Raw genomic sequence first — 27,597 nt, 5'->3', positions numbered from 1 at the left:
CTCTCTTCCTCCCCAGATCCACTCTCCATTAACAGCAGTGAGTTGATTTCTTGGAAAGCTCAGCATATGTGTGGCAAATGACATCCTTAGACAGGACAAAGCCCAGAAGCCATGGCCCAGATTTTCTGAGCTTTGGATCATTGGAGACCAGATGTAACCCCAAGATGCTAGGAGAGGGCAGATAGTCATATAATGGTAATGTCACTGGATTAGTAATCCAGAGGCCCCGGCTAACATTCTGGAGGACATGGATACAAATCCCAGCACGGCGGCTGTGGAATTTAAATACGATTAATAAATCAGGAATATAAAGCTAGTCTCAGTAATGATGACCATGACAGCTATCATTGATTCTTGTAAAAATCCACCTGGTTCACCAATATCCTTTAGGGAAGGGATGCTGCCATCCTTACCTGGTCGGGCTTACATGTGACTCCAGGCTCAAAGCAATGTGGTTGACTCTTAACTACCCTCTGAAATGGTCTAGCAAGTTACTCAGTTCAAGGGCAATTAAGGATGAGCAACAAACACTGGCTTTGTCAGGGACGCCTGCATCCCTTGAAAGAATAAAGATAGATGAGCTTTGGGAGCCTGCAGAAGTCCCAACACACTGACTCTGTGAGAATTGCCCAGGCAGTTTGAACTTCCGATGGACAAGTCCCCTGCTTCCTGGGACCCTCTGAAAAAGTCTCTGACTCTTGAGATAGAGTTGGAGACTTCTGACATTTCCGACTTACTTACCTGAGCCCAGGAAGTGCTAGACAAAAAAAATCCTAGTTTAACTCCTAGGTAACTATATAATTGACTTCCCCAGCTCCTTCCTTGACTGCCCCCCTCACAAATCCCCGACCCAACTAGCCCCCACCCTCAATCCAACCTGACTTGCCCCCACCAACTGACTCCTCCCACTGACTGCCCACCCCCAACTCCTCCCCGACCCAACCTGATCAGCCTTCAACGCGTGATTCAACCTCAACCCCTCCTGGCCAAGCCTGGCTAGCCCCCAGCCTGACAACCCTCCCAACCAGAAACCGCGCCACCTCCCTCCCCTCCCCCCCCGACCACCCCCGCCCCCCTACCTCTTACCCACCCACCACGCATCACCCTCCCCATCCACCTCAATCCTCTACCCAATAACGCATCCATTCACTCACCCATTCACTTACACACTCAAAAGCTGTTTAAATATCCCAAAGCTTTTCAGTATGTTAGTGAACATTAACCAGGATAAGGCAGCTAGTGCCGTAAAAAGGGGGCACGGCTTGTCTTCTGCCTTCCGCCGGCAATCCAGCACTAAGAGTAAGCAGTTCAATGGAAGATTGCCCACATTTATGAAGAAGCTGGGACCAGAAGACCCGGCCAGAAATGTGGAGCAGAGTCGTGGCGCAGAAAAGTAAGGGCGGAGCGGCAATCCAATGGTGATTTCTTCTCCTTGGAAGATTTGGTCCCTTGACTGTTGCTACTCAATATATATTGTAAAAGTTGATCATCCATCCAAACACTTTCTGCCCAATAAATCTGTTCACTATTTGTGACCCAAGCACAAGGTCCCATTGATCACTGCTGCTCTCACCCAGAGTGTTTAGCTAGGCAGAATTATTAGCGACAGTGCGGGTACTTCAGGTTTATAGTTGAACCATAAACCGAGTCACTCGATGTAAAGATTCTTGGTGCATGCTAAAAATCTAAGGTTCTGCTTTCTGATGTCAATTGCAATGATGCCACCTTCACCTGCTCTCATTGAGTGAAATGTTGCGCATGAAACTAATCTTCCAGCTCTAATTATGCAAAAGGTTCAATTTTATGGATTTATCAAAATCAGCCTCAGAGAAAAAGCTACAACAACACGTATGGACTTACATCACCCAATCATGGGGTCACATTTTTGAAGGAGCCCACAAGTCAACTTGAACTTAGCATTGGCGAACAGCTCAGAGGTGTGCAAATGTTGCCCAATGGCACTATTGCCAGTCCCTACCATCACACAACTGGACCAAAAATAAAATACCCCAGATGTTGGAAATCTGATATAATATGGTGGAAACACTGAGGAAATCAGGTAGCAATTACGGAAAGAGAAACGGAGTTGACCTCTTATCCAGAGCATAAAATTTTATCAAACTGAAACTTTTCACTCTCCACCGATACTGCCCGACTTGCTGAGCATTCTATCACTCAAATGATGATTGGGAGCAATGGCAGGCCAAAAATGGTTGTGTTATAGTTAACTTGCTTTTCTGAGTAACCATTCACATTAACAGGTAGGTACTATTGTTATGGTTGCACTGGAGCAGCTTGGTTTGGGGAGCACCAAGGTCTGATGCATAGGTCTTCTGCATCTTACATGAAGTATTTACTGTGTCCATTGCACTGGGTCACTTTCTGCTGCATGTGTAGTGAACCAATGGAAATAATCTTGCACTATTTAAAAAAAGGGAGAGGGACAAATCCATCAACTACAGACAAGTGAGCCTGATGTTGGGGTAACATTTGGGGCCAATAATTCAGGACAAAATTAACCGACATTTGGAAAAGTATGAACAAATAATTGAAGCGGATGTGTGAAAGGCAAACCATGTTTGATTAACTTGACCAAGTACCTGAATGAAGTAACGGAGAGGGTGGATCAGGGTAGTTTGGTTCATGTTGTGTATATATAGGCTTTCAAAAGGTGTTTGATAAAATACCACAAAGTCGACTTCCTAGCAAAATTGAAGTCTATGGGATTAAAGGGTGGGATGGCTGTTATCCAGCCATTCATACTTCATCTTTTGCTTCCTTCCTTTACCCATTACCACTCCCTTAGTCTTTTGTACCATGAAACTTTTTGTGCTATAATCTCTCCCACTTTCCACCCTATCACAGACATTCCCTTTTGTTCTTCCTCCCACATTCCCCCTTTCACTTGTTCAAAACCTATTACATTTCTATGATTCCTCAGTCTTGATGAAGTGTCAGTGACCTGAAACGTTAACTCTATTGCTTTCCACAAATGCTGCCTGACCTACTTAGTGTTTCCAGCATTTTCTGTTTTATGTCAGATTTGCAGCATCTGTAGCATTTTGATTTTGTGTTTTGGATTAAAGGGTTGCATGGATACAAAGCTGGTTAAGGGCTAGAAACCAGAGAGTTGTGGTAAATATTGATCTTCAAGCTTTAGGAACTGGATTTTCATGTCCCCTAGATTCGAGGATCGCCATAACTTTGTTTTTATAATAGCAAATTTAAATTTCCCATCTAAAACTGGGCGCACACAATCTTCCCTAAGGTGGTGGAGAGGTTCGGGTTAGGGTCGAGTCACAACCCCACGTGCATATTCTCTTAAGTGGGGCCGTCAACTGACAGCCCTAGGGGAAATTTGTTTTTCCTGTTGTCATGCTCAGTACAAGCATGAGGATATTGGATATTACAAACTGTAAGATCATACTTCATGAAAGTGGCCACGAAACCTGTTAAGGTGGCTACAACTCATCATGTGACTGTGGACAGTATTCGGTTCTGTGGCCAATATTTAGTTAAACATGGGCCTGAATAAGGGTACTTCACAGCCACCTATGAAGTTGAAACATCTCATTGTTTACGGATGAACCAGCTTTGAGGAATTTGGGATCTCTAGAATGTTGGTCTCCGAGGGTCATACTGAACAAAGGCCAAGTTGAGGCAGTGATAAAAGTGTATAACCCCATTCAGCTGCCATTGTGTTGTGGAGGTCTGGGCCCCAGAATTGTTAACCCTGCAGTCATTCAACTAAAACAAACTTTCGAGGACTGCAGTTTAAAATATCCTGAACAAAGCGAATCCAGCAGAGAAACATCAGAAACACCCTAAACAGCTGAACCATCATAGCTGAAATTCTTCTCATGCAGCCAAATTACTGTTCTCGTTCCAGCTTCCAAGTCCACCCGAGAACCAATCTTCTGGCTATTCATCTACAAGAGGCTTCACAGCTTCATGAGAATACTTTGTTTCTAAAATTCCTTCACTCCAACTAAAGGATCAACTCAACTAAGAAGACATCAGCTTGTATCGACAGAGAGACTGAGTTATAAATTCCATTTTTTTCATTACAGCTTTAACTTCACCTGTATATAACCTTTGTGTGTGATAGTTTGAGTGAGGCGAGTGATTGGGACATCACATTTTAAACATCCAGGGCAAGTGTGAGATAATAAATAACCAACATTATTTTTAAAATCACCAAAATGCCTGCTGATGTAATTTATTTTAAATGACAAAAAAAAACTCTGAGGGCAAGGAAGTACTTACACCTTACACATAAACATGCTAACTACGACCAACACAAATTCTGTCCATAACCCTGTCCTCCATTAATTTCATCGGGTAGGGCAGGTTTTAAAAAGGTTTCTGAAAACCCGCTTTGTTTGAGAGCCTGGGAACCTTGGGGGGAACCTGTTGAAGAGTGTTAAATGTTTTGACAATTTCATGTGGCATTATTAGATGCTGTATTAGAAGTTAGGTGTGTTTTTACTGCAGTGATTGAGCATAGGGCTCTGTCCTGCAAAGTTGACCACTAAATTGATCAGTGTTGTTAAGCTGTTGAGATGAATGAGGGTACATTTCCTACTGGCAGTTTTAAGATGCTATTAAAAGATTATCTGTCTTTGATGTGGTTACTGAATAATGTTTGCTTGTTTTAATAACTGAATGACCACTAGGGGGGACTTAAGTTTTTTTCATTTGTGTCTGAAGTTTTCTTTTCTGTATGAATGGTTGTGTTTTTCAGTGACAAATCTATTAGATTGTTAGAGGTACACATTTTTTCATGTCCATTTTTAAAGGCTTCCCATTGCTATTACATGGCTACCGAGGACTGTACATAGTGGAAACTGTGTGAGTGTTTATGGAGGATACGTGGGAGCACTGAGGGGCATTGGGGGTTTGAGGAGGCATGAGGAATATGGCAGGGCAGGGAGGGGGCATGGGAGGGACCTGAAAGGACATGGAGGGTGCATGGGGGATATGAGTGGGAATGGGGGATATGAGGAGGCGAGGGTTACGAGGCTTATGAACAATGTTGGACAGCTGGGTCTTCTAACCAGCATGCTTCGGTACCTGGGCTCGTCCAACATTGTTAAGGAGTTGCGAAACCTGAGCCCTTCCCACCCATGTCTCCAAGAGACAAAAATGTGGCAGGTATGGGCAGAGATAACAGGCTCAGGGCAAAATGTGCATCACAACCCCAGTGGGGTCTTGAGCTCTGAAGCAATGACTGCATGGAGCTTGGACTAACTTCTGGCAGCTGTGAGGTGCCTTTAAATCTCTGTGGTTTTTTGGTGGTGGGCATGGCCGAATGAACTGCTTTCTGAAGCCCTATTGCTGCTGAAAAAAAACCTGTTAAAGTGTAGGCGTGTTTTTTTGTAGAAAGCCTATTACTTAAATAATCAGGATCATCCTGCATCAATAATCAGGATCATATTGCATAATCATGATTCTATTACATTAATAATCCTCTTGCATCGACAATGAGGATTCTATTACTCCAATGCTCAGAGTCCTATTACATTCATAATCAGAGTCTTATTACTTTAAGAATCATGATACTACATAAACAATCAGCGCCCTATTGCATTAATAATCAGGATTTGATTACATTAATAATCAGGACCTAATAACATTAATTACAGTTCCTATTGAACTAATAATGAGCTGCCTATTGCATCAATAATCAGGATCCTATTACATTAAAGTCATTTGCCAATTGTGTCAATAATCATGATCCTACAAGATTAATAATCAGGATGCTGCTACGTTAATAATCAGAGTACAAATACATCAATGATTCATACACTTTTTTATTAATCGATAACCTATCCTATTAATCAGTCATATGGCATTAATAACCAGGATCCTAGTACATTAATTATGAGGTTCCTATTACATTCATAATAAGAGCTCGATTACTTCAGAACATAAGAAATAGGAATAGGAGTAGACCATTCAGCCCCTCGAGCCTGCTCCATCATTCAGTAAGATCATGGCTGATCTTTTTGTGCTTCGATTTCCACATTCCCATTTAACCCTGATAACCTTTGATTCCTTTGCCTAACAAGCATCTATCTACCTCTGCCTTAAAAATATTCAATGACCCCGTCTCCACCATCTGCTGAGGCAGAGAATTCCAAAGTCGCACAACCCTCAGAGAAAAAATTTCTCCTCATCTCTGTCCTAAAAGGGCGACCCCTAATTTTAAAACAATGCCCCCTAATTCTGGACTCACCCACAAGAAGAAACATCCTTTTGACGTCCACCTCGTCAAGGCCTTTCAGGATCTTGTATACTTCAATTAAATCACCCCTAACTCTTCTAAACTCCAGTGGAAACAAGCCCAGCCTGTCCAACCTTTCCTCATAAGACAACCCACTCATTCCAGGTAACAAACTAGTGAACCTCCTTTGAACCACCTCCAATGCACTTACATCCTTTCTTAAATAAGGAGACCAAAACTGCACATAGTATTCGAAGTGCGGTCTCACCAATGCCCTGTAAAACTGAAGCATAACATCCTTACTTTTATATTCAATCCCTCTTGTAATAAAGGATAGCATTCCATTAGCTTTCTTAATTACTTGCTGTACTTGCATACTAACTTTTTGTGACTCATGTACTAGAACACCTAGATCCCTCTGCACCTAAGGATTATGCAGCCGTTCTCCATTTAAGTAATACTCTGCTTTTTTGTTCTTCCTGCCAAAGTGAACAACTTCACATTTTCCCACATTAAACTCCATTTGCCAGATCTTTGCCCACTCACTCAACCTATCTATATCCATCTGCAACTTCCTCATGTCCTCTTCACAACATACTTTCCTACCTATCTTTGTGTCATCCGCAAATTTAGCTACCATGTCTTCACTCACCTCATCCAAGTCATTGATGTAAATTGTAAAAGTTGAGGCCCCAGTACAGACCCCTGTGGGACTCCACTCGTCACATCCTGCCAATCAGAAAAAGACCCATTTATGCACATTCTGTGCTTTCTGCCAGCCAGCCAATCTTCTATCCATGCTAATATGTTACCCACTACACCATGCGCTTTTATTTTCCGTAATAATCTTTGATGTGGCACCTTATCAAATGCCTTCTGAAAATCCAAGTACAGTACGCCTACAGGCTCCCCTTTATCCACTGCACATGTTACTCTTTCAAAAAACTCAAATAAATTGGTTAAACATGATTTTCCTTTCACAAAACCATGTTGACTCTTCCCTATTGCCTTGAGCTCTTCTAAGTGCCCAGCCATGACCTCCTCAATGATCGATTCTAATAACTTTCCCATGACAGACATCAAGCTAACTGGTCTATACTTTGCAGTTTTCTGCCTCCCTCCCTTCTTGAATAGAGGGGTTATATTTATAATCCAAGATGCTATTACATGCCTTTTCATCAATTTCCCCCACACTGAAATCCTCTTCATCCTCCCCCTTCCACCGATCAAGAACTAAAACCCCTCCTCCTTCCTGCTCAACAACTCTTGTACCCACCAAATTTTCAATGGGGTCACATAAAGTCCGAAGCATTAAAATGAGGTCACAACAGGAAAAGGTTTGGGAAGCACTCGGCTCCAATTTCCAAAGTCAGGAAATGGCTCTACTCGCGTTTCCCAAGCCCAATCCAAACCAATATAAACTGAATGGTACAATTTTGAAGGGGAGAGATCTGGGGTGTACATAAACAAGTCTGAGGGTAACCGGACAAATTCAGAAGGCTATTAAAAAGGCTTGCAGGATCCTTGGTTATATAAATAGAGATATGGCGTACAAAAGCAAGGAAGTTATACTAAACCTTTACAAAACACTGGTTAGGTCCCAGCTGGAGTATTGTAACCATTTCTGGGTATCACACTTGAGGGACAAGTATCAAGGCCTGAGAAATGGTGCAGAGGAAATTGATTAGAATGCTATCAGGGGTAAAAACTTCAGTTACATGGAAAAACTGGAGTGGTTCTCCTTAGAGCAGGGAAGGTTAAAGGAAGAACTGATAGAAGCACTCAAACTCATGAATGGTGTTGACAGAGTAATTAAGGAGAAACCATTTCTCACAGCAGAGGCTTGGTAATTAGAAGACATAGATTTAAAGTGATTGGCAGAGATACCAGAGGTCAGGAGAAGCGAAAAATATTACACAATGGCTTATGATGATGCACTGCCTGAAAGGGTAGCGGAAGCCAATTTAATATAACTTAGAAAACGGGATTTGAGAAAGAGGAAGGGGAAATATTTGCTGGGATACAGGGAAGGAGCAAAGAATTGGATCTAATTCTATAGCTTGCAAAGAGCTGGCTCAAGCATGAGGGGCTAGATGGCATCCTTCTGTGCCCCATCACTCTCTGATTTGATGCAGTTTATACAATGACCTGTACAACCACCAAGATGTCCAGTAAAATTGAAGTCAACAGCAATTAGGATGGAAAACTCTGACTTGAGTTATGCCTTGCACAAAGATGGCTGTGGTTCCTGGAGGCCAATCAGGTCAACTGCAGGGTATCACTGCAGGAGTTACTTGGTGGAGTCTTAAATCCATCCATCTTCAACTGTTTCATCACTGGCTTTTCATCCAACATAACATCAGAAGTGGGAATATTATGACTGCTTGGTGTTCAGCTTCATTCGAATTCTTCAGATAATGAAGCAGTCCCTGCCCGCATCTAGCAATACTTGGACAACAACCATGCTCGGGCTGATAAGTAGCAAGTAATATTCACACCACAAAAGCGCCAAGCAATGACCATCTTCAAAAGAAGCTCAAACTACATCTGCTGCTATTCAATGGCATTACCATTGTCAAATTCCCCACTATCAACATCCTGAGGGTTACCAGTCACCAGAAACTTAACTGAACCAGCTACAGAAATACTTTAATTACAAGAGCAGGTCCGAGGCTGGGTATTCTGTAGTGAGTGATTCACTTCCTTACTCCCAAAAGTCTTTCCACCACCCAAAGTTCACAAGTCAAGATTTTGGTGGAATTCTCTTCACCCACTTGGATGAATGAAGCTCCAGCAACACCTGAGAAGCTCAACAACATCCAAGAAAAGCAGCCTGTTTGATTAACCACTTGAAATAGTCACGCCCTCCATAGCTGATGCACCATGACTGCAGTGGGCGATGAGTACAAGATGCACCACAGCATTTCACCAAGACTTATTGGGCACCATCTTCCCAGTCCAGGGCCTCTACCATCGAGAAGAACAAGGGCTGCCAGCGTACATGAATAAAACCACCTGTAAGTTGCCCTCCAAGTTACATACCATCATGGAATGCACATATTGGAATTCATCGTCATCGCTGCATCAAAATCTTGGAACTCCCTACTTAGCAATACCAAGGCAGTGCCACACCACATGGACTGAAGTGGTTCAAGAAGACATCTCCCTACCATAATCTTGAAGGCAACTAGGGATGGATAATAAATCTGTACCCTGAGAATTAGCAAATAAATCTTTAATAAAAAATAGCATATTGTATTGGTCCTACCAGCATACATGACATTACATTTGTGTTAATTACCAGGCTGGCCATTTCAAAGCTCTCCTGGCTAGTCTCCCAACTTCTACACTCAATGAACTTGAGCTCATCCATAACTCTGCTGCATGCATCCCACCACGCAGCAAATTTGGTTCAACAATCAACCCAGTGCTTGTTAACCTCCATTGGCTCATGGTCCAGATGGCATCAGCCACAAAGATCATTCAGACGCTCCGGAATTGGTTAGTGGGGAGAAATCTCCAAGCTAAGTTGCAGCTCTGATACGCTGAAATTTCTCCGCCAAAGCTCCCAGTTGGCCCCAGCAATAAATTTTAAGATAACTACTACTGTCTCCGCGGTGGTGGTCAGGAGGCATTTCCGCCTACTGTCATTTGATCACCACAGAAAGTGCAAACAGCAAGAACACATGTTAAAAAGCCAGTTCGGCCTGGACAGTTGAAGCTTTCTACCGATCAGCCATACCGGTGATTTGGAGGATGATTGGATGGGATTATTGTGAATTCTGACCCTTTACAGGTTGTGTTATCTATGGAAAGGAGTTTGAGTTACCGAGTAAATAACTCCTGGAGTTACAGCATTGGATAGTCAGATGGGAACATGGGGCAGAATTTTGCCCTTGGTGGGCGTGCGGGCCCCACCGGCTCGGCGGCAGGCAGACAGCCAACCCCCACCGCTGAAACGGGGCCCGCCGCCATTTTGAGTGGGCGGGCCAATTAAGGCCTGCCCAGCGGCCTGCCCGACAGGAAGCGCGAGACAATGTCACACGAGATGGGACATGTTAATAGAAATGACATAAACTTTATTAAACTTTTTAAAAACGGACACAAAACCTCATCCCGCCAGTGGGTGAGGTTTCATGTTTTATCAGGAGCTCGCTGGGGCACCTGGCCTGCCCGCCAGCCTTAAGGTTGGATGGGCAGGTCTTCAGTGATCTTAATTAGCCTGTCAATGGCCTCAATTGGCCATTGACAGGTCAGCAGGCAGACAGCTGATTTTGCTGTCCGCCCGCCTTCCTAAAAATTTAAAGGGACGATGTCGGGGGTTCCTCCCGACATCATTCTGTGTCATTTTCCCGCCGGCGAGCGGGCCCTGCCCCCAAATCGCCGACGGGAAAATTCTGGCCATGGAGTTTCTGTCGCTTTGTGGGATTTAAAGGCTCCTCTTCTCATGTAAACTAACTCAGTAAACATCCATATTAATAAACAAAAACAAAACAATCTGATTTTTAAATTCTCATCCTCATCTTGAAATCCCTCCATTGTTTCACCCTTTCCTATCTCAATTCAGGAAGGTGAGAGTTGTGCATTCTCTGAAATCAGCAACATGAGCAATGCAAGATCTCTGAATTCAGGAGTGTGAGCATTGTCCGTGCTTTGAACTCAAGTGTAAGTACTGCCCATTCTCTAAACTTGGGAGTATTAGCCCTGTGCATTCTCTGAACTTGGAAATGTCAGCGCCGTAAAATCAGTAGAACAAGTACTGCACATCCTCTGGACTCAGGGCTGCTAGCCCTGAGCATTCTCTGAACTTGGTATTTTGAGTGCTGTGCATTCTCCACAATCAGTGCTGTGAGCATTTTGTGGTCTCTGATCTCAAGAGTGTGAGCACTGTACATTCTCCAAGCTCTATGGCACTAGTGCTGTGCAGTCTCGGAATTCATTGGTCTGAGCGTGCATGTTCTCTGAACTTGTGAGATGGTGCACGCTGTACGATTACTGAATTCAAGAGTGAGAGTCGTAAATTTGCTGAACTCCCAAGTTTGAGCACTGTGTTCTCAGAATTCTGGAGCGTGAGCCCTGTGTTGTCTCTGAACTTGGGAGTATGAGCACTTTGAGTGCTCCTGAACCAGGACTCTTAACCCTCCCTGTCTGTTCTCTGAAGGCTGAGTTTATTTGCACCACAAGTGGGTTGGATCACATTTCTGACTGGTCTCATTTGAGGAGAAGACACACCCAATAACTTGTCTGTAATATATAATTTGATCTTGTCTACCGCAGAGTAATTTAAGGTGGTTGCAATGTGCAACTTGATCCAGTCAGTGTCAGGCGGGCTCCAGAGTGCACAGTGCTACCACTACTGCTCTCAGAGAATGCTTTGCTGTTTCCTTCAAAATAAATTCCTTTCTCTGTCCAGCAGTCCAACTAAAATTGGTGGAGCTTACTAAACTCTTAAGAGTCCAACAGACAGCTTCAGGGTCAGAGCTCTCAACCTTTTGGTTTGAGCTCTACTACAACACAATGCAATACTGAGTTCCAAGGAAGCCCATGAGATTTAGAAATAAAAATTTCATACTGGACTATAAAATGCACACATAAGCAAAACAATTAATATTTTATGCAATGAAATACATCCTTACTTCTCACAGTTCAGCTTTAACAAGAAATAAAAATGTTCTTTCACTGGAAATTATTTGAAGATGGATTATAATTGAATTACAGTTTAATGTTGGTTAATATTTGATGTCAACTGATATTTAACCATACTTGCCATTACTCTCACTTTCCTAATTGATTCATTTTGGCGTTATGCACACCATTTTACATCTCCTAGGAGTTTGCTCTCATGCATGCTAATTAAAACCAGGTGTAAATACCACATTTCCATTATTACTGGGTCCTCGATTTGTTTTTAATCTAGTCATTTCATCCGATTGCATTTCTGTGGGGCAGCTTGAAGCATTAATACTGACAAATAAACATTTAATGTTAAAAGTTTGATTCCATTATTGCTTCTATGTACAGATCACCACAGATATACCTGAGGTTAAACGAAAATGAGCAAAAATAAGCTTGAGACATGGTCCAGTATTTGGTTGGGTGGCAAGAGATACAGAACAAGGGCAAAAGGCTCCTTCTCTGAATGGCAGGGTGTGACAAATGGTATTTCCCAGGGATCCATCTGGGGTCTCAGCATTTCATCTGATATATCAATGATTTGGATAAATGGAGTTCAGGTACACTTCAGTCATGATCTAATTGAAAGATAGAACCAGATCAAAAGCAAAAATGGCCTACGCCTATGTTGAACTTCATGTAACAAAAAATATTTTTAGGAAGTATCACTATGAATAAGCCATTTCTCAATTACCCTTTTATCATGTTTTATGCTTTAAAACATTTGGTTCACAAGCAGTTTAAGAGATAATATTTTATTTTGGTAAATGCCTCTTACAGTGATATCATGAATAGGGAGTCCTGATCATTGGCCAATACTTCATTACTCATCACTACTATTGCAAAATGCAATATTACCATGTATCTCCAGCTGGCAGTAGCAAGTAGTTTTAATCTACATGCTGTCCCTCGACATCGTCATCTGAAAGCACAGGGACAGTTTCCACATGTATACTGACAGCACCCAGTTTTATCTCACCATTACCTCTCTTCCACTATCTTTAAATTGTCGCACAGTCACACTGTTTGCCTTATGTCCAGCACTGGATGAACAGAAATTTCTTTCAATTAAGTATTGGGAAGCCCAAAGCAATTGCCTTGGGACCACACCACAAAATCCATTCCCGAGTTACCAATTCATTCCTTCTATGTGGCAACTGTCTGAGATTAAACTAGGCTGTTCACAACCTTACCATCATATTTGACTTTGAGATGAGTTTTCAACCACATATCCATGCCGTCACTAAGGCCGCCTGTCTCCATCTCTGTAACATCACTCGACTCCACCCCTGCATTTGTTACTTCCAGACTTGACTATACCAACCCACCCCTGGCCAGGCTCCCACATTCTACTCTCCATATTTGGTGTATTTGGCTAGAATTTCTGAAGGTACAATCTATTCCAATAGAATTAATGCACAAATTTAATCGGGTGAAATAGTGTCTGACATCCTTTTTCAGGTCCAGCTGTGGCACTGCAGAGCAAACCCAGGCTCAAATGACAATGCCCACAGTTGACTCAAAATTGAACTTTGAACCTCATTGCATGCACAATCTGCCAACATGTGTTACGTCTCCTTCTGTGATGAAACTATTGAAGCCAAGTCCTGGAAGGAAGTGTTGGAGCAGTGTAGGAGGTTGATTGTAATGAAGCAAATGTAGTGGAGAGATGTTGATGGGTCCCTTAGTGTTGAAAGTGAATTGTGCCAAGAGTAAATGCGGACAAAGGCACCAGACGGTGGAAGAGGCAGTGGGGATGGGGTCATTTGGAAAGAATGTGGAATCGAGACGCACTCTAGTTCTAAAAAAAATATATATTTTTTAAATGACATCCCATTAGAGGATTGCAGGAGCCTTGAAGAATTCTGAGCAGGGCATGACCACCACAAGCTACGCTCAACTTAAATAAGTTAGACAGAGGGGTCTTTCAACAGGCCTTTAACATGCCCAAGGGCCTAATGCTTGATTTAGGCAGCCAGTCAAACCACCTACGAAATTAGCAGTGGCTTTAAAGCATGAACAGATTGGACAGGAGCCATCTTACTGTTAAGTTTGTCAGTTTTGTACCCATTTGATACCCCAAGAATTGGTGAAATGATACAAATATCTACCTCAGAAAATCCAAAATTTCTGCAGTTTTTGTAATGTGATCTTGTGATACAAGGATTCTGAATTTTCATGTTTTCTAATAGGTTTCTTGTGGCATTGCTAAAGATGGCGTAGTTTCTGACAGCCAAATGTTCAATGGTGCAATTACAGCAATTCTTCTGGAAGCAAAACATTCCAGAACTGCAAATAAGTATAAATATTGCAATCTGATCCTGAAAAGATAGAGATCAAAGACACAATATTTGTAATGTTTTCTAACATTACAGAGACATTTTTTGGGGATGCAAATAACTTTCTTCTTTCCTCTCAAACGTTTTCTTCCTTCCTAAAAATAACTTGCATTTATATAGCACCTTATTATGTCCTCAGAACATCCCAACTTTGGCCACAGCCAATGAATGATTTAGCAAGCGTATTTATGGTTGTGATTTTGCACTGAGCAAGTCCCCTCAAAAAGCTGCTGAATGAAATAGGTGATCATTTGGTTTTATGTCGGGGCTGGTGTTAGTATAGGTGTTTCAAGTGCAGAAAGTGAGTAGAACCACATATAATTAAGACAGAGGTCAGAAGGTATTTCTTTACACAGAGAGTAGAATTTCCTGCCGAAGGGCTGGTTCAAGCGAAGTCCATAATCCCCTTCAAAGAGAATTGGCTGGACGTTTGAAAATAAAACAGTTCAAGGGTATGAGAAGTCAGGAAACTCAGATTAGGCTCAACGGCTGGCGGAGAAAAATATCAGCGCCAAAATGGCTGTTTCTGTGCTGTAACATTCTATGATTCTACCATGCTTTAACTGATTTGCATTTGGTTAGTGGAATATTTGCGCCAAAGGCACATTCATAGGGGCATTATCAGACAACAGCTTACACTAATAAAACGCCTTAACATAATAAAAGCTGCTCCCAAGGCACTTAACGGTGACATTATAAAACAAAATTTGACAGTGAACAACGTACAGGAATATTAAGGCAGGTAGCCAAAAGCATGGTCAAAGATGTATGTTTTAAGGAACAATTTAAACTGGAGGTAGAAAGCAAAGAAGTCCTGAAATCCAAGGCGTTATTGGCAGCAACCACATTGCCCATTCATACAAAGTAGTCACTGTCAAAAGAATCCAAGCTGGTTGGTGAAGTCAAAACCAAGTCATAGAGCTTTTCTTTACTGAGAGTTTATTGACTTTGTTTAGTTTCATAGCTCTCCTCTCACACCCAGTGTCCCAGCTGTCCCCTATTTATATGTGCTCAAAGTACTTCATTAAACAATGCCCTTCACTTGTGTATCTTGACAATATAATTAACATGCTATTAACAGTCACCATAGTATATGATCACTGTTAACATAACCTCAGGTCCATGCCAGCTTTCCCAGCAGCTGACATAATGTTTCCCCTACATTGAATCTGTCAACCATTCCTCCACTATTTGCCTCTGCACAGTAAGGTAAAGGTTGTCTTCCCAGAGGCAAGAACCATCTCTAGCGCAATTAGCATACAACAACTCATAGAGACCCTTGCAGTAGCAGACTTCAACTACTGATTGATCTACAGTTAAATAGGAGCCTTAGATCAAGCAGCTACTGATGATGTTAAACAACAATTCAAATACCTGGACAGATTTCCTCAAATACAGGAAAGAAAGAATGTCTGGATGATCACATGTACTACACGCTGCATGCTAAATGGCTTTACATTGCAACAAAGGACAACCAATGGAGCCACCATTGGAAGAGGATCTTCGGAATGAGGACACCAATAATATGAAAGCAGGGGTCAAAAGTTTTTTGCCAAACAAAAATGTTCAAAAATATTTATTAGAGAATAATCTTTGTTCCTATTTTAACAGATACATCCAACATCTGCCCAGTCCTTCCACCCATTGGACGTTGGGCTTTCAGAATCAATTAATGCTTTATCCACCTTTCCCAAATTCTGAAATGATTCAAAGTGATAACCCTTATTGGTGAAAGCGGTTATGTTTTATTCAGTGTAAGGAAGGCTTGAACTATGCAAATGTATGAGTAGTAAAATCAAAGCACAGCAGCATTATCATTATGATCTGGGTAGAAGCACGATCGTCACATAATCACTTCCTGGTCATGTCAGACAACGCAGCACGTACACAAGTGGTCCCACTGCTAGCCCCGTTCTGCCATGAGGGTCAGTGTGCAGAACGGTCCCAAATTTCCTCTGGCCAAATATCTCTCCCTTTCCCTGCCCAGGGGAACCCTGTTTATACTTACTTTTCACAACAAAGCTACAGAGACTAATTTAACCCAATCTTTACCTCGCTATTGTTTGAACGGCCCAATTATAAAATATGTCATTTAACTATCTTCCTGTCCAAGCTAGGTCAAACTCTCAAGATTTCTGGTTTTCCATGCTCAGGCTCCCATCGGATTGTAAACATTCAAATTCCAAGCTTGACTAAAGCAAGAAAAACACGGTGCCTTGGTAGTTGGCTCTTTTATCTGGGCTTTACACACGTCTGGGTCTCTTAAGTTGTGCTAAGATGTTTATATTTTAGTTCTTAGATAGCAGGCTGATGTTTGCACACTTTTTTAGATACATGCCTTTACACAATTTGGTCCCTTTCAAAATCCTCTGGGTCAAAAGCACTTGTTTATTGAGGTCCCAAACAACAATTCCTCACAAAATTACTTCTAAGCCTCATTTAATCAGGGTGTACTACAAGCAGGATTAAAAATGTAGTTTAGTATAATAATGAAATTGAGGAAGTATACAAGTTAGTTTTTGTTAATTAGCAAAACAATGCAATATAGGGGCATTATAATTCCCAGGATACATAGACAATAGCACCTGGCGAAATACCAATATTGTCAACTGTCAGGAAGATATAATGATTTCCATGTTATTGGGATTTATTGTAAAATAGAGTAATAGTGGCATGTGTCTGTGTGTGTGTGTGTATGTGTGAGAGAGAAAGAGAGACAGCTAGTCTGGGTGCTTTGATGTAAGAAGGTAAGTTAGGTTTGAAATGTTAATTCGGTACACATGGGGAAGTTTTAGAATACAAAGTGTAAAGGGAACATTTGCATTTTTAAACAAAGCTTCAATTCAAAGGTGGGGGTGTAATGTATACCTAGCCAGCAGAAGTAATAAGAAATAGTGTACTTATTTTTTCCAAAGATTACTGGTGGAATTAGTACGATGACAGATTTTTAATTAATAGAGAGGTAAAGTTTAAAAGACATAGTGAAACAATGAGAATTTGCATTCAAAGGGGAAAATATGTATAAAGTAGAGGAGGCTGTTTGTAAGGGAGGCAACAAATGTGAAAAGCCTGCAGGCTGTATGTACCAAACTGCTGCCTCCATGGACTGAAGTTTGAATCCAACTGTTCAGGGTATCATTTACATTGTCTGAGTCTTCTAAAATCTGTGTGTCTTACTGTTGCCTTAATGAAAGTGTAACTGGGAGTTAAATTAATTAGGGGATTTAAGTTATTATAGTAGTAATTCGTAGACATATGTATGTGCTCACAATCTTCTCTTTTATTAATAAATATTTAATTTAGTTTTATAAAAACCTCTTAAGGCTCGGTGGTCTTATTACTGAATTCAAAGCCCTCATCTTGAAACATACAAATTGAAAATTAGTTGTGACTGTTGTTTCAAGTTTCCCTCTGGGATTTGAACAACTTAGCATTTACCATCTGCTGTGTCATAATACAACTTGCATTACAAGATGAACAGCCATAATAGGAACACTCTCTACATGCAAAGATTTCAAAGATCATCGTGGTTTAAATGGCTTACAAATTCTGACTAGTAATGTTTAAAACTACTCTAGTGTTTCTACAAGGTCCTTCTCCAATGGCTTTAACGTGGGAGAAGGTAGGTTCCTGTGTCTCAAGCAAGGACTCATGAGACATTTGTAGTCAGTAACGTGCAAGACCCCAACTACTCTCAGAAACTTGCTCCTACATCTCCACGGCTGTCTCTGAAAACCTCAGGATACTGCAGGAACTCTCTCTGCAGCTCCACAATGTTACTTTCATGCGTTGGCCACAAAAAGCACTTCAACTGAAGCTGATGTGGGTCATTAAAAAGCAGCATTAGTGCCAGACTCCCTGCTCCTTCCTAATCAGCCAGCTGCCTATTGAAAGCTCCTATTACTTACTGCATACATATGTCTAGCAACCTGAAAAGCAGAATGACTCCCCACTGACTCCTCCAGCAGCAATTGTTTTTGACCATTAAACTCTTACAGGTTCTACACCAACAGACCAAAATTGACCCTTGATATTTCAGAAACTGTTGTGTATCGGAAATAAATGCTTCTGTTTCTGGTGTTAAATCCTTGTGTTTGGTGAGAAATTGACACACAATCCATAAATAATTTTCAGATATACTGGGAAATAACTAGAACATGTTTTGTCCTTCCATTTACTTTGTGATTCCATAAAGCTTAAGACTCATTTATTTAATTAATATTTGAGTGAAAACATGCACATAAACATGCTCATTTATGCACTGGAGTATGATTTTTTCTTGTACTTGATTGACATTGACCTATTAAATGTGACAGACTGAAGCAGGGCTAAAAGCCGCATGCATGCAAACAGCCTAACTACACAAAGAAATTTAATAAACATCTCTAGTGGCATTAATGTTCAAAATTTCTTCTGGAATTTGCCAACTATTTGAATAAAATCTAAAGCAAAATCATATCTTTCTGATGTTCACAAGAACCTGAAGGCAGCTCCATAAATTCAGACAGAATCATAGCGTGGTTACAGCACAAAAGGAGGTTATTCAGCCCATCGAGCCCATGCCAGCTTCCTGCAAGAACAACTAAGTTTACTCCCCTTGCCCTCCCTGCAATTTTTTCCCCCTTAAGCTGCTTATCCAACACCTGTTTGAAAGCCACAACTAAATCTCCTTCCTCCACCCTCTCGGGCAATGCATTCCAGATCCTAACCACACGCTATGTAAAAAAGCTTTTCCTTATGACGCTTTTGATTATTTTACCAATCACTTTAAATCTGTGTCCTCTAGTTCTCAACCTTTCCACCAATGGGAACAGTTTCTCTCTATCTATTATATAGGCCACTCATGATTTTGAGCAACTCTATCCAAATTCCTCGCAACCTTCTCTTCTGTAAGGAGAACAATCCAAACTTCTCCAACATATCCATTAATTTTTAGTCTCTCATCCCTGCAAATCTTCTCTAAAAACTTTACAATCTTCTCTAAAACCTTCACATCTTTCCTGAAGTGCAGTGCCTAGAATTGGACACAACTCCAGTTGAAGCCAAACAAATGTTTTGTGAAGGATTATTATAACTTCCATACTTTTATACTTGATGCCTCCAATTATAAAGTCAAGTATTCCATACGCTTTTAATTGCTTTCCTAACTTGCCCTGTTACACTCAATGCACATACACACCCATGTCTCTCTCTCCGGACACCTCCTTTAGAATTGCATCCATTATTTTATAGGCTGCACTTATTTCTGCCACAACACGAGGAGGAGCACTTCCTGCACATGCCAGTATCAGCCTGTGACTCTTCAAATTGAAACATTTCTTAAGTGCACCTCTGCTTTCTGTTACTGCATTATGCATTTTTTGCAAGTTGGTGTCTTATAACTGTCTCCTTTACAATTATGATGGACCTTACTTTGGAGGGTTACCTATGGTGGAAAGTTTTATTAACTTAAAGCTCGCAAATTATTAAATAAAGAAATATTGTTTTGTCAAATAGTCACTCCAGTAATGAATACAGTATAAGATGTCTGGGAACATCTGGGTAGATATCTTTTCCCCAGAAACCTGTTAAAAAAATTAAGAAAAATTCAAAGAAATCTTAAAATATTTAAGAAAAATTCATCACTGAATGTGGGGCTCAAAACAATGACCCGGGGATTAAGAGTCCCATTACTGACCAACTGAACTACAGGGCTGTGTAAATAAATTCCTGTATTAATCCAACATGTTCAATGGTTTGAAAAAAAGCTCCACTAGTGACCTCTCTTAAATATTTCTGTGGGAATGGGAGTGATACCACAATTTCTATGGAGTGCCTGATAGATAAGTCTCAATGATAATTCATATCTTTACCATATCAAAGGTGTGAGGAACGGTTCCACGCAGGCCAAATGCGCATGTACAACTGCTCCTGACACCTTTCTGGGCAGCGTCAGGAATTACAGTGCATTTTATATTGCCTCTCCTCATCCTTCCAACCAAAATGTACCTCTTCACACTTTTCTGCATTAAAGTTCAGCTGCCACGTCTGCTGATTCCACCAGCCGATATCCTCTTGAAGTCTATCATTACACTCCTCACAGTCCACCATATTTCCAAGTTTTGTGTCATCTACATGTTGAAATGTTGTCCTGTGCAGCCAAGTGTAGGTCCTAAATTTGGCCAGGAAGACAAGTGGCCCCTGGAGAACCCCACTGTACACCCCTCTCCAGTTTGAAAAACAACCGTCTACCATTACTCATTATTTCCTGTCATTCAACCAATTTCATGCCCATGCTGCCACTGTCCCTTTTATTGCATGGACTTCACCTTCACTGGTAAGTCTATTGTGTCGAACTTTGAAAGTCCATGAGTGATGTCATCACATCAAATGCATTACCCTCATCTATTACCTTGTCAACAATCTCAACTGAGTTAGTTAAACATGATTTACTTTCACAAATTCACACTGGCTTTCTTTAATTAATCTACACATGTCCAAGTGAACATTAATTTTGACCTGGATTATTATTTCTAAAAGCTTTCTTATCACCAAAGTTAAGTTAACAGGTCTATAGTTTCTGGATTTATCTTTGAACAAGGGTGCAACATTTGCAATTCTCCACTCTTCTGGCACCACCCTTATATCTGAGGAGCATTGGAAGATTATGACTATCACTTCCACAATTTCCACTCTTTCTTTCTTTCTTTCTTTCTTTCTTCCTTCCTTCAGTATCCTTGGATACATCCCATCTGGTCCTGGTGACTTGTCAATTTTAAACACAGCCAGCCTTTCCAGTATCTCCTTTTAATCTATTTTTAGCTCATTCAGTATCTCAACTACCTCCTTTCAAAATGACTCTAGCAACATCTTCTTCCTTGCTAGAGAAAGATGCAGAGTATTTTAGTGCCTCAGCCATGCCCCATGTCTCCCTGTGCATGTCTCCTTTTTGGTTGCTAATCAGCCTCACCCTACTTCTTGATAATTATATGCTGAGAAGGCTTTTGAATTCCATTTTTTTTAGCTGCCATTTCTTTCTCCTCCTCTCTTTTTGCTTCTCTGATTTCCTTTTTCACTTCCCCTCTGAACATTCTATGTTCAGCTTGGTTCTCATTTGTATTATCAACTTAACATCTGTCATATATTCCCTTTTCCTGTTTCATCTAGCTGTGGCTTTGTTTGCCCTAGCTTTCCCCTCTTGGGAATGCACCTCAGCTATACCCAAACTATTTCCTCTTTAAAAGCAGCCTGTTGTTCATTTACAGTTTTGTGTGACAATCATTGATTCCAATTTACCTAGGACAGATTTGTTCTCAACCACCTGAAATAAGGCCCCCTTCCCCCCCAATTAAGTTTTTTTTCCCTTGAGATTTCTCCTTGTCCTTTCCCATGGCCAGGCTAAACTAAACCTCGTGAGACTATGATTACTATTCTCCAAACATTTCACTATGAACACTTCATTCGCTTGACCCACCTCAATTCCCAGAACTAGATCCAGCAATTCCTCTTTTCACATTAGGCTGTAAATGCACTGGTCAAAAAAGTTTGCCCGAACACACTTCAGAACACTATTACCATCCCAGTCTATCTTAAGATAACCAAAGACCCAAATTTGTTTTGGAATATTTACAAAACTGGAACTAACTGCAGTGTAATTGCACTCAAGCAGGATTGTTCAGTATTAAAATCAAGAAGGTACAGGGATAAGTGCAATCCCAGCACACACGTTTGGGTGCCATCCAATTTAACCTCCTTTGTGTCCTGTCTCCATTTCCAATCTGCCTTGTAGAACATATATATAATTTCAAAAACATAGAGTTCTGAAAGATTCCTACAGCTACATGCTACCTCTAACTAAAATGAGGCAAATAAACAACTGCCCAAAACAAAGTGGCATTCTGCAAACGTATATGACATATAGTTTCCAAATAAACATGGTACCTCGTTTCTGTGCACCAAAGATAAAACTAATTCGAGCAAACAGATCGGGGTTTGCATATTTGTCATCATTTGCTCCGATCCAGAAACAGTTCTCAGGCATTTCAAGTGGTCTGATCTGTGAGAACAAAACATAAAGCAAAATGTTAGCAGTGAAATATCTAGTTCCGGTGTGTTTGATTTTTGGTTAAACAATTTAATTGCTTGAAGCTAAGCGGATAAAATTTGGGCAGGAACATTTCAGTAGCCATTAGGAAGAAAATTTAAAATTTGATGCAACCCAATTCTACTTGATTTTAAGAATCTTGATGCACCAAATTCCTGAGCCCCAATCCTGCCTACAAAGGGAATCAACATTTATCAACTGACTGACAGAAAAGTGTGCAATGCTACATTGTTATATTTTGTATAGCAACATAACAAATGTTTATATTTTAAGAATACTGAAAGTTGCCTTATAAATTAGAGGTTTGTTTTCTTTTCAGGTTTTTATGATTAAGTATTAAAATTTCTGGTAATACTCCAGAACATACTAGTATGTAACTAACTGCTGACCTCTCTCTTAATATAAATATACTATTATCATGCACCATCTAAACTAGTCTAGCTGCATAAAAGTTTACACTTGATTAACTTTTTTTAAAGAAATTGTGATAGGTGTAATTTGGGAGGTTTATTATGTTTGCATATAAGTAAAACATCAAAACATTACATTGTCCAAATGAATGTGACTGCAGCTTCCAAGTTGAACAGTCACTTAAATGAACATTTATTTGTAACAATTGGACAGATTTAGCCACTGCCAGTTAATTTCAACTCAGATGGATTATTGATGTTCTACTGATAGTGCAAATTTGTTATGATCCCTGTAGAGACTTTCAAAAAAGGAAATTTGAACTTCCAGTAAATGGTTGAAAGGGTCACACATCAAGATTTCAAGTTTTAAGACTTATACTACAGGTCGAGTACCCTTTATCCATAAATCCGAAAATCGAACACATCCAAAAACTTGTTTTGAACACTTGTTTTAACCCTCATCGACCTTTAGCGCGGTAAGTCTATGAATCGAACCGACACGACCCAACCTTTAGCACGGGAAGTCTAGTTGTTTGTCTGCACTGTTTACCTTGCAATTTTTGTTTGCGCTGTTTACCTTGTGAACCCTTTCCTACAAGCAGAATTCCAGATGTCACCACAGGTGGGAACTTATTACAGGTACCTTGTATTTATTATTCAGTGGTGCCTCTTACTTTTTTAGCCATTTTATTTACTTTAGACTATATCTAGCCTAGGCTTCGGCCATTGTAATGCAAGTAAGCCTAAGCCTATACATGGTATCTGAAAACCAAAATTATCTGAAATCTGAAACATAATCGGCCCCGAGGGTTTCAGATAAAGGATACTCGACCTGTATAACAAACTGAAAGCAATGCTAACAGCACTATTTCAGCATGCAGCTTGTACTCTAAACTACAGAAAAGACCCCCTATTTTACATTTAAATCAACCGAAAATCTCCCTCCACAGTTATTCTTTACTCTGTCCCTTATGTGAACACTTCATTCTCCAGGAACCAGTCTAAAGTCTTTCTTAGCTTCTTTTCCCTTTTCCAGCTGGATAACTTCTCGGGCCTGAATTGGCTTTCACGGTGAGGGTTACCCTGGAGATTCCTCACTCTAGCCAAAGCTGGACAAATCTTCCAGCTTTATTTAAACTTTCACAACCTTGGTCTCTAAAATCCAAGCACAAGCTCCCACCCACATTCTCACATGATGAACCAGACAGACTTGCTAGCTCTCTCTCTCTACATATCAATCAATCTGTCTATCTCATGGATTCTCACATGAACATCCCGCACCTTCTTCCCAATGAAACAGATTGGGCTCCACTTTTATCTTTAACTCGCAAGCCATCAGGTCTCCTGTCAACAGAATTCAGAAAAGGTCACTTCCCCTTCATTCCTCCATTTTACTCTAAATTAAAGACAGTCCCAAAACATTACAATCTTATAAAACCTCACATTTGCAACAACGTGCAGCTCTTTATATTCAAATGCACAACTGGTGGCAATGAAAGACGCTTCCCTGAACCGCACACCGCTATTCTGTCTTGGTGTCATACAATAGCACATTTTTCTTCACCGTATTACGTTTATTTTTGCTATTGTTTATCATATGTTCATTCCTAATCCTATTTTAGAACCAACAAAAGGAAATAGTTATAAATTGTTATCCAGATAAGTGCTTGCCATGTCATGTTCTTTTAACACAGCTATTTAAAATTAGAAATGCAAGAAAACTTAACAAAACTCAAAAGAACAAACATTTTTTGGGATAGGAGTTACATAAAGTAGATAAATGTAAGTATGCAGACCTGCTAACATAATAACTCAATTTAAATCTTTTATTACCCTGAAAATAAGATTTAAAGTAAAACAATAGTTGAAGAGCTAGGGAGTTGAGGTGAAAGGTGTTGGCAGTCAGAAGGCCTGCAAGAAAGAGAGCTGCCTTTGCGAGCAATAAAAAATAAAGATGTGCATTTACTGCAGGTAGTGACTTTCACAATCTCAGGGCATCCCAGCCAATGAAATGCTGTGGAAGTGTAGTCACCATTGCAACAGAGCTGGCAGACCACCTATGGGAAGTAATCAATCTCTCCTGTATTTTTGGACCTTTGTAATCTAGCTCCTGGCAGATATAGGTTCTAATGGGTTCCTTGTCAGGTGACACGTTTGATAGCATCAGCCATATTACCCAAATGGCCATTATTTATGAGTCAGTCTTGATGGTGCACATCAGCAGGCTATTCGTACTCAACATGACTCTATGCCCACACGTCACAATTACAGCCACATCATTGGTTAACAATCAAGAGCAGGATCACAGGCTGATTTTGCCCTCCCTGGCACAAGGTCAAATGAAGTCAAATGTGGTGTTCCTGTTACTGCCCCACTAGAGATTAGTTAACTCAGGACAGGCCAAGAAGTGAACCTGGGACACTCACAGTATCTATAACTTATTTATTCACTGAGTAGACTTGTTCAATCATCACTTAGTGGCAGCCTTCCGTTTTGCAAAACATCAGCTCTGTGTTAAGCATTGCCTGGTGGAGCTCAGGGACCCTACTGTCATACCAGTCTCTGCTGCATCTGCTATAAGGAAGGCAATGTGCTGAGAAGGTGCACAATTTGCTGGCCTCTGTTTTCTCTCGGCTGTCTTCTCAGTCAGCTGTGCTCTTCATTTCTGCATGCCTTTCCAATGCCCTTCCAAACAGTCACCCACCAGAGGTCAGAGCCATCAGCAACAGTCTCCCAGCTGTCAGTGTTAATGTTTGCCATCTTCATATCTACCCTGCAGGTGTCCTCCGACCAGAGGTATGGACAACCAGGGGGTCACACCCACTGGCCAGTTCACTGTACAGAAGGTCTTTGGGTATTCATCTGTCATCCATCTGATGAACATGGCCAAGCAAGCACAGACATCTTTGTCTTAGCAATGAGTGTATGCTGATGGAGTTAGTATGCTCCAACACCTCCGAGTTGGTGACCTTGACTTGCCAAGAGATGCCAAGGATACATCTGAGACAGCGAAGAGAAAACTGTTCAGCCTTTTCTCCTGCCTAGCATACGCTGTCCAGGCCTCACCACTATATAGAAGTGCACTGAGGACACAGGCTTGGTAGACCCGCAGTTTGGTATCCTCAGTCAGGTTGCTGTTATTCCACAATCTTACTCAGCTTGGGCATAACAGCTGCAGCTTTTGTGATGCTTGTGTTGATTTCAGCATGAAGTGATTGCTGGTGATTGTAGATATGTGAAGCTATCAATAACGTCCAGCATCACATTGTCAATGCTGATAGATGGCGGTATGGCAACATCCTGGACCATGATATTTGTCTTCCTGATGATGATTGTCAAATCAAACTCTTTACAGACATGTGAGAATTTGTCCATTGACCCCTGAAGGTGTTCGTTGGTATGGAATGCTAGTGCGATATCGTCAGCACAGAGCAACTCTCTGACCAGAACTTGAGGTACCTTTTTCTTAGATCTCAGGTGAGCAAGGCTGAACAGATTGCTATCAGTTATGTATGTAAGTAGGTGCCTTCTATGGATGACCTGAAGGCATGTGTTGGAGCAACGAAAAGAATATGCCAAAGAGTGTTAGTGACAGAGCATAACCTTGTTTGACTCCACTGCAAATCTCAAATGTTTCTGAGGTTACCTTGTCATACATGACCTTACCCATCATGTTGCCATGGAAAGAGGTGATTACTTTGAGTAGATTTGGCAGGCAGTCTATTTTCTTCAGCAGCTCAAATAGACCACCTCTGCTCACATGGTTGAATGCCTTGGTGAGAAAGATGAAGGTAATATACGAACATACGAATTAGAAACAGGAGTAGGCCACTCAGCCCCTCGAGCCTGCTCTGCCATTCAATAAGATCATGGCTGACCTGTCTGTAACCTCAACTCTACATTACCAATATATTGTGGTCTACTTTGCTCATGTTCTTGCAACTGCCAGACTGAGAAGCTCATGTCAATTGTCGATCTTTCAGTTCTGAAACCAAACTGGGATTTAGGGTAGGTGAGTTCAACCAGATCTGTAATCTGACAAGAACAACATGGGCAAATGTTTTTCCCATGATGCTCAGCAGGGAGCTGCCTCGATAGTTGTTGCAATCACTGCAGTCGCCCTTGTTCTGGTACAAGGTCACAATCTCTGCATTCAAATTCAGGCATTTCTAATCGGTGGTCCATGATCACCAAGAACTGGTTTGAGTCTGAAAAACGTAATATATAATCCTTACAACCAGCATAAAGAGATCATAAACTCATCAGCCTGATCTGACTTTAAATCCAGGTCATAGAATTATTCTACTCAGGCTGAGATTTTCCAGCCCCGCTCGCCACCAGGATCTTCCAGTCCTGCCCAAAGTCAATGGGCTTTTGGCTGGCCCGCCACATCCTCTGTGGTGGGTCCCGCCATGGCGGGGACTGAAAATCTCAGCCTCAGTCTCCCACTTAATCCACCTTACATGGTGTTATTGTATATCAAGAATAAGTGAAATAAAATGAAAAAATGCTGGAAATAATCTGTGGCAGCATCTGTGGCAAGAAAGAGTCAGCATTTCAGGTTGACAGTCTTTTATCCATGAAAATAAGTGAATGCTCACTTGATGTAGGGTGCCTCAGTGAGGAACTTGCTCCTGTTTTTCTGTTTCAAGGACTGGTTACAACACACTGATGCTTCTAATCAAGAAATGCACTACTGTTAGGGATCTATTCAATACTAATTATAATAAGAAAAATGTTTGAAACTAGTGTAAATGGAATTTTACTTGAAGTCTAAATTTACTTCTTCAACAATTACAAATAAAACAACCGAGTGTATCGTACACTGGCTATCTACCTTTCTCAAAGTGTAAGTGGCTGTCAGGC

General features: G+C 41.0%; 1 protein-coding gene across 1 annotated transcript in view; it reads right to left on the bottom strand.

Moving 5' to 3' along the window:
• The window catches only part of LOC144682943 (protein diaphanous homolog 3-like), a 786,894-nt gene that overhangs the window by 446,932 nt on the left and 312,365 nt on the right, over positions 1-27,597 (bottom strand). The window contains exon 17 of the mRNA XM_078545867.1: positions 22,159-22,273. Within this exon, the coding sequence (XP_078401993.1) occupies positions 22,159-22,273 (115 nt within the window). The remainder of the gene's footprint in view (positions 1-22,158; positions 22,274-27,597) is intronic.

This window comes from Cetorhinus maximus, chromosome 7 (genome assembly GCF_964194155.1).
Source record: "Cetorhinus maximus chromosome 7, sCetMax3.hap1.1, whole genome shotgun sequence".
NCBI classification, from domain to species: Eukaryota; Metazoa; Chordata; class Chondrichthyes; order Lamniformes; family Cetorhinidae; genus Cetorhinus; species Cetorhinus maximus.
This window is presented reverse-complemented; position numbering and strand designations above follow the sequence as displayed.